The sequence below is a fragment of the Hyla sarda genome, chromosome 5 (assembly GCF_029499605.1).
Source record: "Hyla sarda isolate aHylSar1 chromosome 5, aHylSar1.hap1, whole genome shotgun sequence".
NCBI classification, from domain to species: domain Eukaryota; kingdom Metazoa; phylum Chordata; class Amphibia; order Anura; family Hylidae; genus Hyla; species Hyla sarda.
Genome location: NC_079193.1, coordinates 313275999 through 313291988, shown reverse-complemented (window position 1 = coordinate 313291988; position 15990 = coordinate 313275999). Strand labels below are relative to the sequence as shown.

The 15990-nt window shown below is 46.4% G+C and overlaps 1 protein-coding gene across 7 annotated transcripts in view; it reads right to left on the bottom strand.

The window, feature by feature from the left end:
- The window catches only part of LOC130274181 (cingulin-like), a 419288-nt gene that overhangs the window by 387268 nt on the left and 16030 nt on the right, over positions 1-15990 (bottom strand). For 6 of the 7 annotated variants that reach the window (XM_056522193.1, XM_056522192.1, XM_056522194.1 and 3 more), the window contains exon 2: positions 2966-3145. The exons of the other annotated variant lie outside the window; for it this stretch is intronic. In XM_056522193.1, the coding sequence (XP_056378168.1) occupies positions 2966-3145 (180 nt within the window). The remainder of the gene's footprint in view (positions 1-2965; positions 3146-15990) is intronic. 7 annotated transcript variants of the gene reach the window in all.

Here is a 15990-nt window from a genome sequence, read left to right as displayed (position 1 = left end):
AGATAGGTATAATGCTATCATTCATATAAGATAGAGATATGTATAAGGCTATCCTTCATATAAGATAGAGATAGGTATAAGGCTATCCTTCATATAAGATAGAGATAGGTATAAGGCTATCCTTCATATAAGATAGAGATAGGTATAAGGCTAGAAAAAAATATGCCTATGATAATAGTACGGTCTGCATATGACCAATATATTCCCGGATAATTGAAGTAGAAAAAATCAACAAAAAGTAGTAATATTTCTTGTGCTGATCGGAGGGGAACTCCATAAAATCTAGCTTTTAATGTTTATAGTTAAAAGCCACCAGAGTAATCAGAAAGGAGTGCTCAAAACTATATCCAACACCAAATCATAAATCAAAGGATTACCACATGTCAATGTGGATTTATCAAGAATGATCCCATTCTAATGCTCGTAGTGTAGACCCAACGCGTTTCTACCACTTTTGTGTGGTGTCATCAGGGGACTAAAGAAGATACTGGTATGAGGCTATTTGTTCTAAGCCTACCATGCACTAGAAGTAATACAATTAGAGAAAAGTTTAGAAACTGAGAACCACGATTACTCATGGAAGGGGTACACCCGATACATAGTGTGCCCCATGCAAACTTTCAGGACACGGACTCCTAAGCAACAGGGTTAGTTGTCATCAGTGGATCTGTAAAGAAAACGTACACAGAATGGATGGTTTCAATAAATATTCCTCAAAAGTGCTAATAGATTCCACTTATAAAATCACTCACATAGCCCTGAAGAGTCCAAAGGTACCTAGAGGGAAATAGAATATAACTTCCATAAGTGTACTGCTTATGTGTACCTGAAAGGAAAAGGGTGCAAAACGCACCAGCAGATGTACTCACTGTTAGGATGTACTTGCTTCCGGCAAATAAGGTCTCAGTGCTGCGCTCCTACCCGCAGTGGCGGGGAGCCGTCTAGTAATCACGGCTGCTGAGCGCACACTGAGACCATGCCGGCGTCTGACGTAATATCCGCTGCCAACCGGAAGCCGCGTCTTAGCGCCCAGCCCTCTAGACGCGAACAGAGGGCGGCGCTAGGTGAGACAAAACAGCGTCCTTAGTAACCGCAGCGATATAATAATAATCTGACAATATGCCTGACAGACAGAGGGAACCCCAATGTGTCACTATATATGTATATACTCGGAGCGAGGTAAGTTAGATCCTACCAGAGGACAAAACATTAGAGACCAAAGCGTATAAGAATTATGTCACAGACAAAATTAGGGGGTTTGTGTGCCTAGCTAGGAGAGGAAGGGGAGAACTGCAGCGCATCCATGACCTTTAAAAGGATGCAAGGTCCCGCGAGCTAACTAAGCAGTAAAAACCCATGAATTATGACTCTCCTCACAAAGAAACCCCCATTTAGGTGGAAGAAATTAATGGACTATGATCTGGAGCACCCAAATGTCTCTATGCTATTCTAGAGTATATGTATATATAAATATAGATGAATACTAACCCCCACACACATATAACATATCATGCGTATAAAATGATAATCGCTAGTGTGAATAAGTACAGTAGGGGATAAAGACTCTTGGTCCATATCTCTAGAAAAATAATCGGTCATAGTAATACCAGATGGAATGGTAGTTATTTATATAGTGAATGATTAGAAAATGATAATGACTAGAGAAAGCGCATGACCTGCAAGGATCAACCCAACCAATAATTGAGGAATAAGAGCATGACCTGCAAGGAACAACCCAACCAATAAATGAGGAATAAGAGGTCAGGGTAAATAGTGCATATGGAGAATAATCCAACTATGTGGACCCTAATTAAATATCCTAAATAGGTAAATTAGGAAATTCAAAAACCAGATGGTTAGAGGCTCAAAAGCTGGAGCGGCTTGGAAAATCCCAAGGGGGGATAACATGCGGGGGCCCCTTTGTGACCTGCAACATACACCAGGGCAAAAACTAGGGGAGAGTGACGGGGGATAGACAGGGGCCTAGGGTGCCTAATCTATCCCTGATCTAGCTAGAATGCCCTAATCCCTAGGCAGGGTGGACTACCCTTCATATAAGATAGAGATATGTATAAGGCTATCCTTCATATAAGATAGAGATAGGTATAATGCTATCATTCATATAAGATAGAGATATGTATAAGGCTATCCTTCATATAAGATAGAGATAGGCATAAGGCTATCCTTCATATAAAATAGAGATATGTATAAGGCTATCCTTCATATAAGATAGAGATAGGTATAAGGCTATCCTTCATATAAGATAGAGATAGGTATAAGGCTATCCTTCATATAAGATAGAGATAGGTATAAGGCTATCCTTCATATAAGATAGAGATAGGTATAAGGCTATCCTTCATATAAGATAGAGATAGGTATAAGGCTACCCTTCATATAAGATAGAGATATGTATAAGGCTATCCTTCATATAAGATAGAGATAGGTATAAGGCTATCCTTCATATAAGATAGAGATAGGTATAAGGATATCCTTCATATAAGATAGGCCCAGGGACTATTCATAGTATTCAGAATATTGGGCAGACTAGATGGGCCGCATGGTTCTTATCTGCTGACACATTCTATGTTTCTATGACATTATAATGAATAAGGGAGGGGTGACAAATAGCCATACATTTCACATGGGAAATTCACCTAAAAAGAATGGGATTATTCCAGCAAAGTATATGTGCACTGGTAAATTCAATTTATTTGCCATATTGTTTACTTCACATAATAGTGAAATATATGCAGATGAAATTATATTAAACCTTGGATTGCAAAGGAGCCAAAGCATGGGGACAAGCTGTAACACTGGATAATGCAGTCGATTTTTGGAACCCCCAACTTGAACTGCAGAGTGGTAGATTGTGTTCTTGCCGGTTATGGCTCAGAGGACAGGGTCATGTGGGGGCTCCATTTCACATTTTTACACAGAAATGGCAGCTTGTGCCCGTTCTCATTACCTTGCTTGCAGCGGCTCTCTTTGTGTCCTTCAGTTTGTCGCTCGCCCTGTGTAGGCTTTCTTTCTGCTGTTGGACTTGAGCTTCCAGCGTTTGCATTTCTCTGGTCCTTTTATGCAATTCAGATTTCAGGATTCCGACTTCCAAGTCTAGCCCATTCATCTTAATGCCACTGCTGCTAAGCTGGAACAGATTGATGTCAGATATATTGGAGTGAAAGATGTTATAAACAGATGTTTCTAAAAAGCATCATAATTAGTTTGTGGTATTGGGATTCTAGCAAAGCCATGTGTCTGTCAGAACATCTGAATATAGCTCCGGCAAATGGAAACTAACATGGATCCTAACCCCCAAGCATGGACAGACAGCGTTCTACTGTGCTGCCTAAGTGTGTGTTTTCGCCTGTAACTATAATATGCGGTCATAGCTTCTGCTTCAGATTAATTACAAACTAGAACCATTCGGCTGGTCCCATCTGCGGGACTCATTGTTCTCCACATTGTGATCGCTTGCGCTGTTCTCTCTACTTTATTGGCTTAAACTTTATTGTTACAAAGGAACTTTAGTGGCCTGTTCACACCATGGTCCGCAGCAGGAAGGCTCTCAACACTAAATGTTTGTATAGACTCCCTTTAAAGGGGAACTTCAATTTTCAAAAATATATTGCAGTGTCCAATTGCAGGGGGTCTGACCATTGCAACCACCCATAATCTCCAGCACTGCACTCTGGAGTGGGGGTCGACACCCCCCCCTCTATGTTTCTCTATGGGAGAGCCGGAGAAACATGAACCCTGTACTCCTGGCATCTCTGGCTCACCCATACAGATGTCAACCCCCACTAGGTGCACGCGAAGAGACTGAGGCATCCCAAAGGAAATCCTAGGGGCACACAAAAGTCGGACCCCCACTATCAGACAATTCAGGATAGGGGATAGTTTTTTCAAGCCGGAGTACCCCTTTATCACTAGTGTGTGCTATAATGGTTTTTAACCCCTTAAGGACCAGGCCATTTTACACCTTAAGGACCGGAGCGTTTTTTGCAATTCTGACCACTGTCACTTTAAACATTAATAACTCTGGAATGCTTTTAGTTATCATTCTGATTCCGAGATTGTTTTTTCGTGACATATTCTACTTTAACTTAGTGGTAACATTTTATGGTAACTTGCATCCTTTCTTGGTGAAAAATCCCCAAATTTGATGAAAAAAATGAAAATTTTGCATTTTTCTAACTTTGAAGCTCTCTGCTTGTAAGGAAAATGGATATTCAAAATATATTTTTTCTTTGGGTTCACATATACAATATGTCTACTTTATGTCTGCATCATAAAATTTATGAGTTTTTACTTTTGGAAGACACCAGAGGGCTTCAAAGTTCAGCAGCAATTTTGAAATTTTTCACAAAATTTTCAAACTCACTATTTTTCAGGGACCAGTTCAGTTTTGAAGTGGATTTGAAGGGTCTTCATATTAGAAATACCCCATAAAAGACCCCATTATAAAAACTACACCCCCAAAGTATTCAAAATGACATTCAGTAAGTGTATTAACCCTTTAGGTGTTTCACAGGAATAGCAGCAAAGTGAAGGAGAAAATTCAAAATCTTCATTTTTTACACTCGCATGTTCTTGTAGACCCAATTTTTGAATTTTTGCAAGGAGTAAAAGGAGAAAATTTATACTGGTATTTGAAACCCAATTTCTCTCGAGTAAGCACATACCTCATATGTCTATGTTAATTGTTCAGCGGGCGCAGTAGAGGGCTCAGAAAGGAAGGAGCGACAAATGGTTTTTGGGGGGCATGCCGCATTTAGGAAGCCCCTATGGTGCCAGGACAGCAAAAAAAAAACACATGGCATACCATTTTGGAAACTAGACCCCTCAGGGAACGTAACAAGGGGTAAAGTGAACCTTAATACCCCACAGGTGATTCACGACTTTTGCATATGTAAAAAAAATATATATATTTTTTACCTAAAATGCTTGGTTTCCCCAAAAATTTACATTTTTAAAAAGGGTAATAGCAGAAAATACCCCCCAAAATTTGAAGCCCAATTTCTCCCGATACAGAAAACACCCCATATGGGGGTGAAAAGTGCTCTGCTGGCGCACTACAGGTCTCAGAAGAGAAGGAGTCACATTTGGCTTTTTGAAAGCAAATTTTGCTCTGGGGGCATGCCGCATTTAGGAAGCCCCTATGGTGCCAGGACAGCAAAAAAACTAAAACACATGGCATACCATTTTGGAAACTAGACCCCTCAGGGAACATAACAAGGGGTAAAGTGAACCTTAATACCCTACAGGTGTTTCACGACTTTTGCATATGTAAAAAAAAATATATATTTTTTTTTACCTAAAATGCTTGTTTTCCCAAAAATTTTACATTTTTAAAAAGGGTAATAGCAGAAAATACCCCCCAAAATTTGTTAGGCAATTTCTCCCGAGTACGGCGATACCCAATATGTGACCCTAAACTGTTGCCTTGAAATACGACAGGGCTCCAAAGTGAGAGCGCCATGCGCATTTGAGGCCTAAATTAGGGACTTGCATAGGGGTGGACATAGGGGTATTCTACACCAGTGATTCCCAAACAGGGTGCCTCCAGCTGTTGTAAAACTCCCAGCATGCCTAGACAGTCAACGGCTATCTGGCAATACTGGGAGTAATTGTTTTGCAACAGCTGGAGGCTCCGTTTTGGAAACAGTGGCGTACCAGACATTTTTCATTTTTATTGGGGAGGGGAGGGGGGCTGTGTAGAGGTATGTGTATATGTAGTGTTTTTTACTTTTTATTTTATTTTGTGTTAGTGTAGTGTAGTGTTTTTAGGGTACAGTCACACGGGCGGGGGGTTCACAGTAGTTTCTCGCTGGCAGTTTGAGCTGCGGCAGAAAATTTGACGCAGCTCAAACTTGCAGCCGGATACTTACTGTAATCCTTCGCCCATGTGAGTGTACCCTGTACGTTCACATTGGGGGGGGGGAACATCCAGCTGTTGCAAAACTACAACTCCCAGCATGTACGGTCTATCAGTGCATGCTGGGAGTTGCAGTTTTGCAACAGCTGGAGGCACACTGGTTGTGAAACACCGAGTTTGGTAACAAACTCAGTGTTTTGCAACCAGTGTGCCTTCAGCTGTTGCAAAAGCTACAACCCCCAGCATGTACGGACAGCGGAAGGGCATGCTGAGTCTTGTAGTTATGCAACAGCTGGAGGCATACTACTTTGGCTGGGGATGCTGGGGATTGTAGTTATGCAACAGCTGGAGACACACTGGTTTGCTACTTAACTCAGTGTGCCTTCAGCTGTTGCAAAACTACAACTCCCAGCAGTCACCGACAGCCAACGGGCATGCTGAGAGTTGTAGTTATGCAACCACCAGATGCACCACTACAACTCCCAGCATGCACTTTAGCTGATTGTGCAAGCTGGGAGTTGTAGTTATACAACAGCTGAAGGTACACTTTTCCATAGAAAGAATGTGCCTCCAGCTGTTGCAAAACTAAGGGAATGCTGGGAGTTGTGGTGGTCTGCCTCCTGCTGTTGCATAACTACAGCTCCCAGCATGCCCTTTTTGCATGCTGGGAGCTGTTGCTAAGCAACAGCAGGAGGCTGTCCCTCACCTCCAACGATCCAGCCGCACAGGTCAGTCCCTCCTCGTCGCCGCCGCCGTCGCTGCTCCTGGGGCCCCGATCCCAACAGGGATGCCGGGGATCGGGGTGCACGTCCCGCACCCGCTCACGTCCTCCGGAAGAGGGGCGGAGCGGGTTGCGGGAGTGACACCCGCAGCAGGCGCCCTGATTGGTCGGCCGGTAATTCGGCCGACGAATCAGGGCGATCGTGAGGTGGCACCAGTGCCACCTCACCCCTGCTGGCTATGGCTGTTCGGGGCCGTCTCTGACAGCCCCGATCAGCCAATAATTCCGGGTCACCGGGTCACTTGAGACCCGATTGACCCGGAATCCGCCGCAGATCGCTGGACTGAATTGTCCAGCGATCTGCGGCCATCGCCGACATGGGGGGTCATCATGACCCCCTGGGCGATATGCCCCGATGCCTGCTGAACGATTTCAGCAGGCATCGATCGGGCACCGGCTCCGCTCCAGATGGTAGCGGGGGGGCGGTAAAACACATGACGTTCTCATACGTCATGTGTCCTTAAGGACTCGGAAATGGAGACGTATGAGAACGTCATGTGTCCTTAAGGGGTTAAATGCACCATGGTCATTATTCACTAGCCTATACACAGAAATATGGTAGAGTAAAAAAAAAAAAAAAAAAATGTACTGCAATGGGAGCCTATTGGCAATATCTATAAGGGTGACATGTTGCAGCCTACCATCACAAATCCTCCCAACATATACCTCTGATGTAGAGCTCTGAACAGAGCCTAAGGCTAAGTTTCCCCTTTTTTTTTTCCTGCATTTTTTTTTATGTGTAATTTCTTCCATCTGACATTTTTTCTGGCATTTTTGCATTTGAGTGGAAACTGCATTTTTTGGCCCCTTTGTTTTTTTTTTTTCTAAATTTGTTGGGTACCAAAAAAAAGGATGCAGTAGTGATGGAAAAAAATGTATTTGACAAAATTGATATTTTTTTGTAACAAAATTTTAATAAATTTTTAAACAGGGATCAATTTATGTGTGCGGGCAGAGCACAAAAAATGTAGCCGACAATAATAAAAATGTAGTGTGTGTGTTTTTCATTTTTTTTTAAATTTTTTTATATTTTTTAGGTTGTACTACTATTCCCAGCATGGAACACACTGTTCCATGATGGGAGTAGTAGTTCCTGTACTAATAGACAGATCGCCCCGGGTGTCACTCCTGAAACCCGATGCGATCGTCCATAATATAGCAGAGATGCGGAGCAGCTCTATGCAGCACTCGTATCTTTGCACATAGAAGAGCGGCCGTCCGCATCTATACATAATACAGGAGGATCACAGCGGGTGTCAGGAGTGACACCCGCTGTGATCTGTCCTTAACTGCAGGTACTACTACTCCCAACATGGAGCACACTCTGCTACACGCTGGGAGCTGTAGTACCTGCATTAATAGACAGATCGCAGCGAGTGTCAATCCTGACACCCGCTGTGATCCTCCTGAATAATGTATAGATGCGGCCGGCCGCTCTTCTATGGTCCCCTGCACTGACGTATATATATACAACTATTCATATTTCCCCCAGAGAGATGCGATTGGCTGGAACCATCTGGCCAATCACAGCTCTCTGCGGGAAATATGAATAGGTGTATATATAAGGCAGTGCAGGGGACCATAGAAGAGCTGCCAGCCGCATCTATACATTATACAGGAGGATCACAACGGGTGTCAGAAGGGACACAGGCGATCTGTCAATTAGTACAGGTACTACTACTCCCATCATACTTCCATGCTGGGAGTAGTAGTACTACCTAAAAAATAAAAAATAAATTTAAAACACACACACACTACATTTTTATTATTGTCGGCAACATTTTTAGTGCCCTGCTTGCCCACATAAATTGATCCCAGTTCTACTGTATCTTTTAGTATTTTTTTTTAATGGTACCCTACGAAATTTTATTAAAAAAGGTATCGCCATAACTTTTTTGGATCGCTAAAGTCCAAAAATGAATAAAAAAATGCCTGCAAAAACTCCAATGTTAAAACCCACATGTCGTTTTTCTTGGCGTTTTTTTTACTCTCATAGACTTATATGGGGAAAAAAGTAACAATTTCAGGAGAAGAAAAAGCCATAGGCTGAACATGCTGCGACTTTGCAAAAATGCCAAAAGGATTTAATAAACGCCAAACTGAAAAACGCAAAGTGGAAATAGAATTTTGCGATTTCTCATTGATTTACAGCTAACATCTGGGCACAGCGTTTTTTGGCCGAAAAAACACAATGCAGCAGAATTGGCATTTTTCTTGGCGTCCCCCCCCCTAAAAAAAAAAAAAAAAAAAAGTTAAAACTTAGCCTAAAGAAGATAAAGTCCCTGGAAAGACAGACCTTTTTCATACAAAGTCCAATTAAAAAAAACGCATAAAGGAATAATAACAACATGCCTCTCTGGGTAGTCCTCATGAAATTTTAACTGACCACCTACTTAGAACAGTGTTTCCCACCCGGTGTGCCTTCAGCAGTTAGAAAACTACAACTCCCAGACATCCAGAGGCCTAGTAATGGCCTCCAGGTGTCCTGCCATGTTTGTACTGCTACTACACTGTGCCAGAGGAAGGACGTAATAGGACACATAGGCCCAGATTTATCAAAGTTTGTAGAGCTTATTTTCCCTTATGTTTGGCACAACTTTGGCGCAACTCCGCTTATTTGCAACTTTCTTTTTGCTTACATGCCACCGCTCATCTTGACATCTTGCTCACGTAGACATTTTTTCACTTTTCACTTTCCATTGCACCCTGATTTATCAACTGCGACTGTCGCAGATCTAGGAGCATCTAATAAAAAAATCCAGGAATCTACACCAGCTCGAACCTTGCTTATGTTTCTGCTTTTCTGACTACCTGTCCAGGGATCACACTGATTTACATCCCCACCTTGTCTCCCACGAGCCCGCACATCTCCCATCTGTCTGCTACCTGTTGCAAGACTACAACACCCAGCATGCCCTTACAGTGAGGACATGCTGGGAGTTGTAGTCTTGTAGCAGGTGGGAGACAAGGGGGGATGTAAATCAGTGCCCCCGTTATTAAGCGAGGGTAGCGGGGATAGAATCAGATGGAGCCCGGGTGGCTGCAGAGTGATGCTAGCCCGGCCTCCTTTAACATACCTCGGCGCCGTGGAGTTTTTGGAGTCCCTAATGTAATTTCACATTTCCTGCTGGGTCCAGTGATTGGCCGGGACCAAGCAGCCAATCACTGGACCCGGTGGGAAATTTTATGTTACAGTAGGGACTAAAACTCCATGGCTCCGTTATATGTTAAAAGGAGCCCGGGCTGGCATCACTCTGCAGCCACCCGGGACTCCTGCAGACAGGCTGGGAGATGTGCAGGAGCCGTCCCTGCAATCCCTCAGCGCTGTCATTTCAAATTTCTCGCCGGGTCCCGTGTCACGAGAAATATGAAATTACAGTGATTTTCTGATCACCGCCGGCCGGGGAGCGGAGCGCATTACCGCCCACTTCCCTGGCTTGCACATCTACAACTCCCAGAGTGTCCTTACAGTAAGGACTTGCTGGGAGTTGGAGTTGTGCGGCGGGGGCGGGTGACAAGCTTGTCACCTGCCCCCTGCCGCAGTATTACAACTCCCAGCATGCCTTTGTGTTGGGCTCTAGCAGCCAAGGGGAACACCTAGTGGGCTCCATAGCTCAGATATCTCTGCGTGAAGGGATCAATTGACCCCTTAACGACGAGCACCATAAATGTACAGCGCTGCTAAGCGTCACTTAGCGCACAGCACCGTACATTTATGGCGCTGCATTCCGTGATCACCGCATCTCTGGACACAGTGATCAGGCCGGGATGGCTGCTGTTATCTAACATCAGCCATCCCAGCATATCGCCCAGGGGGTCCTGAGACCCCCACTTGTTGGCGATCACCATGATTCGTCGGTCAATTCAGATGTCCGATACAGCGCCAGTCACCCTGAAGGATAGGAGTGAGGTGGCAGGGGTGCCACCTCCTCTTTTCCCCTGCCATTGGTCGGTCAGGACTGTTAATCCCCTGCTCTGCCCAGACTACCAAAGGTGGGCAGAGCAGGGGGATTTGCGGGCGGCAGGCAGCAATCAACGGGCAGCAGGCGGTGGTTACCGGGCGGTGATCTTCTGTGGCGGGCAGCAGAGGGCTCTTGTGCGGTGGCGATCACTGTGAGCATGTTGCTAAGGGTTTGCAAAACTACAACTCCCAGCATGCCCAGACAGTCCAGGCATGCTGGGAATTGTCGTTCTGTAACATCTACACTACACCACTACACAGTGGTCTCCAAACTATTCTCCTCCAGTTGTTGCATAACTATAACTCCCAGCATGCCCTTTGTTGTAGTTTTGTAACAACTGGAGGCACTCTGTTTGGAAAACACTGTCTGTTTCCTAACTAAGTGTTTCCCAACCTGTGTGCCTCCAGCTGTTGCAAAACTACAACTCCCAGCATGCACTGACAGACCATGCATGCTGGGAGTTGTAGTTTTGCAACAGCCGGAGGTACACTGGTGCGGAAACACTGAAGTAGTCTGTTACCTAACTCAGTGTTTCCCAACCAGTGTGCCTACAGCTGTTGCATAACTAGAACTCCCAGCATGCACGGTCTGTCAGTGCATGCTGGGAGTTCTAGTTTTGCTACAGCTGGAGGTTTTCTTCCCCCCAGGGTACATTCACACGGCGGGGGTTTACAGCGAGTTTCCCGCATTAAGTTTGAGCTGCGTCAAATTTTCTGCTGCAGCTCAAACTCCAAGCAGGAAACTCGCTGTGAACCCCCGCCCATGTGAATGTACCCTAAAAACTAGAAGTGCACCGAAATGGAAATTTCAGAACCGAAGCGAAACCGAAATAAAAAAAAATGTCCGGCCGAAACCGATACCGAAAATGACTTCTCCCCTTCTTCTGATAAAATGCAGCGCTCCGCTCATTAGATTAGATTCCCCCACATTAGATTGCCAGCTCCCCCACATTAGGTCGGGAGTTCCCCCACAATAGTAGGCAGCTCCCCCACAATAGTAGGCAGCTCCCCCAAAATAGTAGGCAGCTCCCCCACAATAGTAGGCAGCTCCCCCACAACAGTAGGCAGGTTCCCAAATTAGGTCAGCATTTCCCCCACAATAGTAGGCAGGTTCCCCACAATAGTAGGCAGCTCCCCCCAACAATAGTAGGCAGTTCCCACAATATTAGGCAGCTCCCCCCAACAATATTAGGCAGCTCCCCCCACATTAGGTCAGCAGTTCCCCCACAATAGTAGGCAGGTTCCTCACAATAGTAGGCAGCTCCCCCCAACAATAGTAGGCAGTTCCCACACAATATTAGGCAGCTCCCCCCAACAATATTAGGTAGCTCCCCCACATTTGTAGGCAGCTCCCCCCCACATTAGGTCAGCAGTTCCCCCACAATAGTAGGCAGGTTCCCCACAATAGTAGGCAGTTACCCCACAATATTAGGCAGCTCCCCCCACATTTGTAGGCAGCTCCCCCCACAATATTAGGCAGCTCCCCCCCACAATATCAGGCAGCTCTCCCCAACAATATTAGGCAGCTCCCCCCCAACAATATTAGGCAGCTCCCCCCCAACAATATTAGGCAGCTCCCCCCCAACAATATTAGGCAGCTCCCCCCACAATATTAGGCAGCTCCCCCCCAACAATATAAGGCAGCTCCCCCCCCCCCATATTAGGCAGCTCCCCCCCCCCCACAATATTAGGCAGCTTCCCCCCCCCACAATATTAGGCGGCGCCCCCCACATTTGTAGGCAGCTCCCCCCCACATTAGGTCAGCAGTTCCCCCACCCCACAGACATACAGCTTCCAGCCATATACAGTGTATGGCTGGAGGCTGTATGTCTGCACTGCTGCCCCACAGTGATCCGGTCACCGCTCCTCCGGCCCGGGGTCACATCTACTGCTATGGCATATGGACCATAGCAGTAGGTGCCGGGACCGGAACACTCAAGAAGATGACACGGTCACTTACCAGGCCCCGGCCGGCGTGCGTTCTCCCGCGATGATCCTGCGGTCCTCCTGCGTCTCTATGGTTGTACGCACGGGATGTCAGTGATGTCCCGTGCGTACGACCATAGAGGCGGAGAAGCGAAGGACCGAAGGAGGATCGCAGGAGGACGCCGGGGAATGGTGAGTGACCGGCGGACATCCTTATGTCCCGAAAAGATTTTTCGGGACACAGGGATGTCCGGGATAGGATTAGGAATACTTCTTTTTATGTGCCCGGGCCGGCTCCCGTGTGTGACTGCAGGCGGGGGCCGACCAAAGCATATAAAAACTAATACTGTATACTAAAAACCAGGGGGCCTCCAGCTGTTTTGAAACTACTAAAGACTTTGCCGGTCCGGGCATGCTGGGAGTTGTAGTTTCACAACAGCTGGAGGCCCCCTGGTTTTTAATATACAGTATATTAGTTTTTATATGCTCTGGTCGGCCCCCGCCTGCAACCACACGGGAGCCGGCCCGGGCACATAACCCCTGCACCCTCCACGAGTGCCTCTGCCACTGGCAGTGTTTGTAACTTGTGCTGTGGGCGGGCAGGGGAGGTGGGTCATTATCGGCGCATTTTTTGTTGTTTCGGCATTTTGCAGCGAAACCGAAATTTAAAAAAATGTCCGGCCGAAACCGATACCGAAAATGACTTCTCCCCTTCTTCTGGTAAAATGCAGCGCTCCGCTCATTAGATTAGATTCCCCCACATTAGATTGCCAGCTCCCCCACATTAGGTCGGGAGTTCCCCCACAATAGTAGGCAGCTCCCCCACAATAGTAGGCAGCTCCCCCACAATAGTAGGCAGCTCCCCCACAATAGTAGGCAGCTCCCCCACAACAGTAGGCAGGTTCCCAAATTAGGTCAGCATTTCCCCCACAATAGTAGGCAGGTTCCCAAATTAGGTCAGCATTTCCCCCACAATAGTAGGCAGGTTCCCCACAATAGTAGGCAGCTCCCCCCAACAATAGTAGGCAGTTCCCACACAATATTAGGCAGCTCCCCCCAACAATATTAAGCAGCTCCCCCCACATTTTTAGGCAGCTCCCCCCCACATTAGGTCAGCAGTTCCCCCACAATAGTAGGCAGGTTCCCCACAATAGTAGGCAGTTACCCCACAATATTAGGCAGCTCCCCCCACATTTGTAGGCAGCTCCCCCCCACAATATTAGGCAGCTCCCCCCCACAATATCAGGCAGCTCCCCCCAACAATATTAGGCAGCTCCCCCCCAACAATATTAGGCAGCTCCCCCCCAACAATATTAGGCAGCTCCCCCCACAATATTAGGCAGCTCCCCCCCAACAATATTAGGCAGCTCCCCCCCCCCCCATATTAGGCAGCTCCCCCCCCCCCCATATTAGGCAGCTCCCCCCCCCCCACAATATTAGGCAGCTTCCCCCCCCCACAATATTAGGCGGCTCCCCCCACATTTGTAGGCAGCTCCCCCCCCCACATTAGGTCAGCAGTTCCCCCACCCCACAGACATACAGCTTCCAGCCATATACAGTGTATGGCTGGAGGCTGTATGTCTGCACTGCTGCCCCACAGTGATCCGGTCACCGCTCCTCCGGCCCGGGGTCACATCTACTGCTATGGCATATGGACCATAGCAGTAGGTGCCGGGACCGGAGGAGTGGTGACCGGAACACTCAAGAAGATGATACGGTCACTTACCAGGCCCCGGCCGGCGTGCGTTCTCCCGCGATGATCCTGCGGTCCTCCTGCGTCTCTATGGTTGTACGCACGGGATGTCAGTGATGTCCCTGCGTACGACCATAGAGGCGGAGAAGCGAAGGACCGAAGGAGGATCGCAGGAGGACGCCGGGGAATGGTGAGTGACCGGCGGACATCCTTATGTCCCGAAAAGATTTTTCGGGACACAGGGATGTCCGGGATAGGATTAGGAATACTTCTTTTTATGTGCCGGCTCCCGTGTGTGACTGCAGGCGGGGGCCGACCAAAGCATATAAAAACTAATACTGTATACTAAAAACCAGGGGGCCTCCAGCTGTTGTGAAACTACTAAAGACTTTGCCGGTCCGGGCATGCTGGGAGTTGTAGTTTCACAACAGCTGGAGGCCCCTGGTTTTTAGTATACAGTATATTAGTTTTTATATGCTCTGGTCGGCCCCCGCCTGCAGCCACACACGGGAGCCGGCCCGGGCACATAACCCCTGCACCCCCCACGAGTGCCTCTGCCACTGGCAGTGTTTGTAACTTGTGCTGTGGGCGGGCAGGGGAGGTGGGTCATTATCGGCGCATTTTTTGTTGTTTCGGCATTTTGCCGAAATAGCTATTTTCGGCCGATATGTATCGGCCGCCGATATATCGGTGCATCCCTACTAAAAACACTACACTAACACAAAATAAAGAGTAAGACACTACATATACACTACACCCTTGCACTGTCTCACCCCCCCCCCCCCCAATAAAAATTTAAAAGTTTCATACGGCACTGTTTTCAAAACAGAGCCTCCAGCTGTTGCAAAATAACAACTCCCAGTATTGCCGGACAGCAATTGACTGTCCAGGCATGTTGGGAGGTTTGAAACAGCTCTCTCTCCAAAAGCTCAATGGCGCTCCTTCTCTTCTGAGCACTGTAGTTCGCCCACAGAGCACTTTACATCCACAATAGTGTTACAATTTTTAGGGGGCTCTTTCTCCTATTAGCCCTTGTTAAAATGAAAAATTTGGGGTAACATCAGCATTTTTGTGAAAAAAATAAAAATTTTCATTTTCACAACCAACTTTGGTGAAAATTTGTCAAAGACCTGTGGGGTGTTAAGACTCACTGTACCCATTGTTACATTTCTTGAAGGGTGTAGCTTCCCAAATAGTGTGCCATGTTTTTTTTGCTGTTCTGGCATGACAGGGGCTTCCTAAAAGTGACATGCCCCCCCAAAAAAACATTTCAGCAAAATTTGCTCTCCAAAATCCCATTGTCGCTCCTTCCCTTCTGAGCCCTCTACTGCGCCCTCAGAGCACTTTACATCCACATATTAGGTATTTCCTTACTCGGCATAAATTAGGTTACAATTTTTTTTTTCTTTTTTTTCTCCTTTTACCCCTTGTAAAAATAAAAAATATGGGTCCAAAAGAACCTGTTAGTGTAAAAAATTAATTTGGAAAATTGTGCTATACTTTTGAAGTCCTCTAATTGGTTCAAAAAAGTAAGAACATGTCAACTTTATGATGGCAACATAACGGAATCAAATTCAGATCATGTAGTCCACCTTAGACGGCGCGTGCTCCATTCATTTCAATAGAATGTCTGCCACACGCGCTCCTCACTCAGTCCCGTTCAGGAGATCCCAGTGGTTGGACCCCCCACGATCAGCTACTTATCCCCTATCCTGCGGATGGTGGATAAGTAAATTTTGGCCACAGTACTCCTT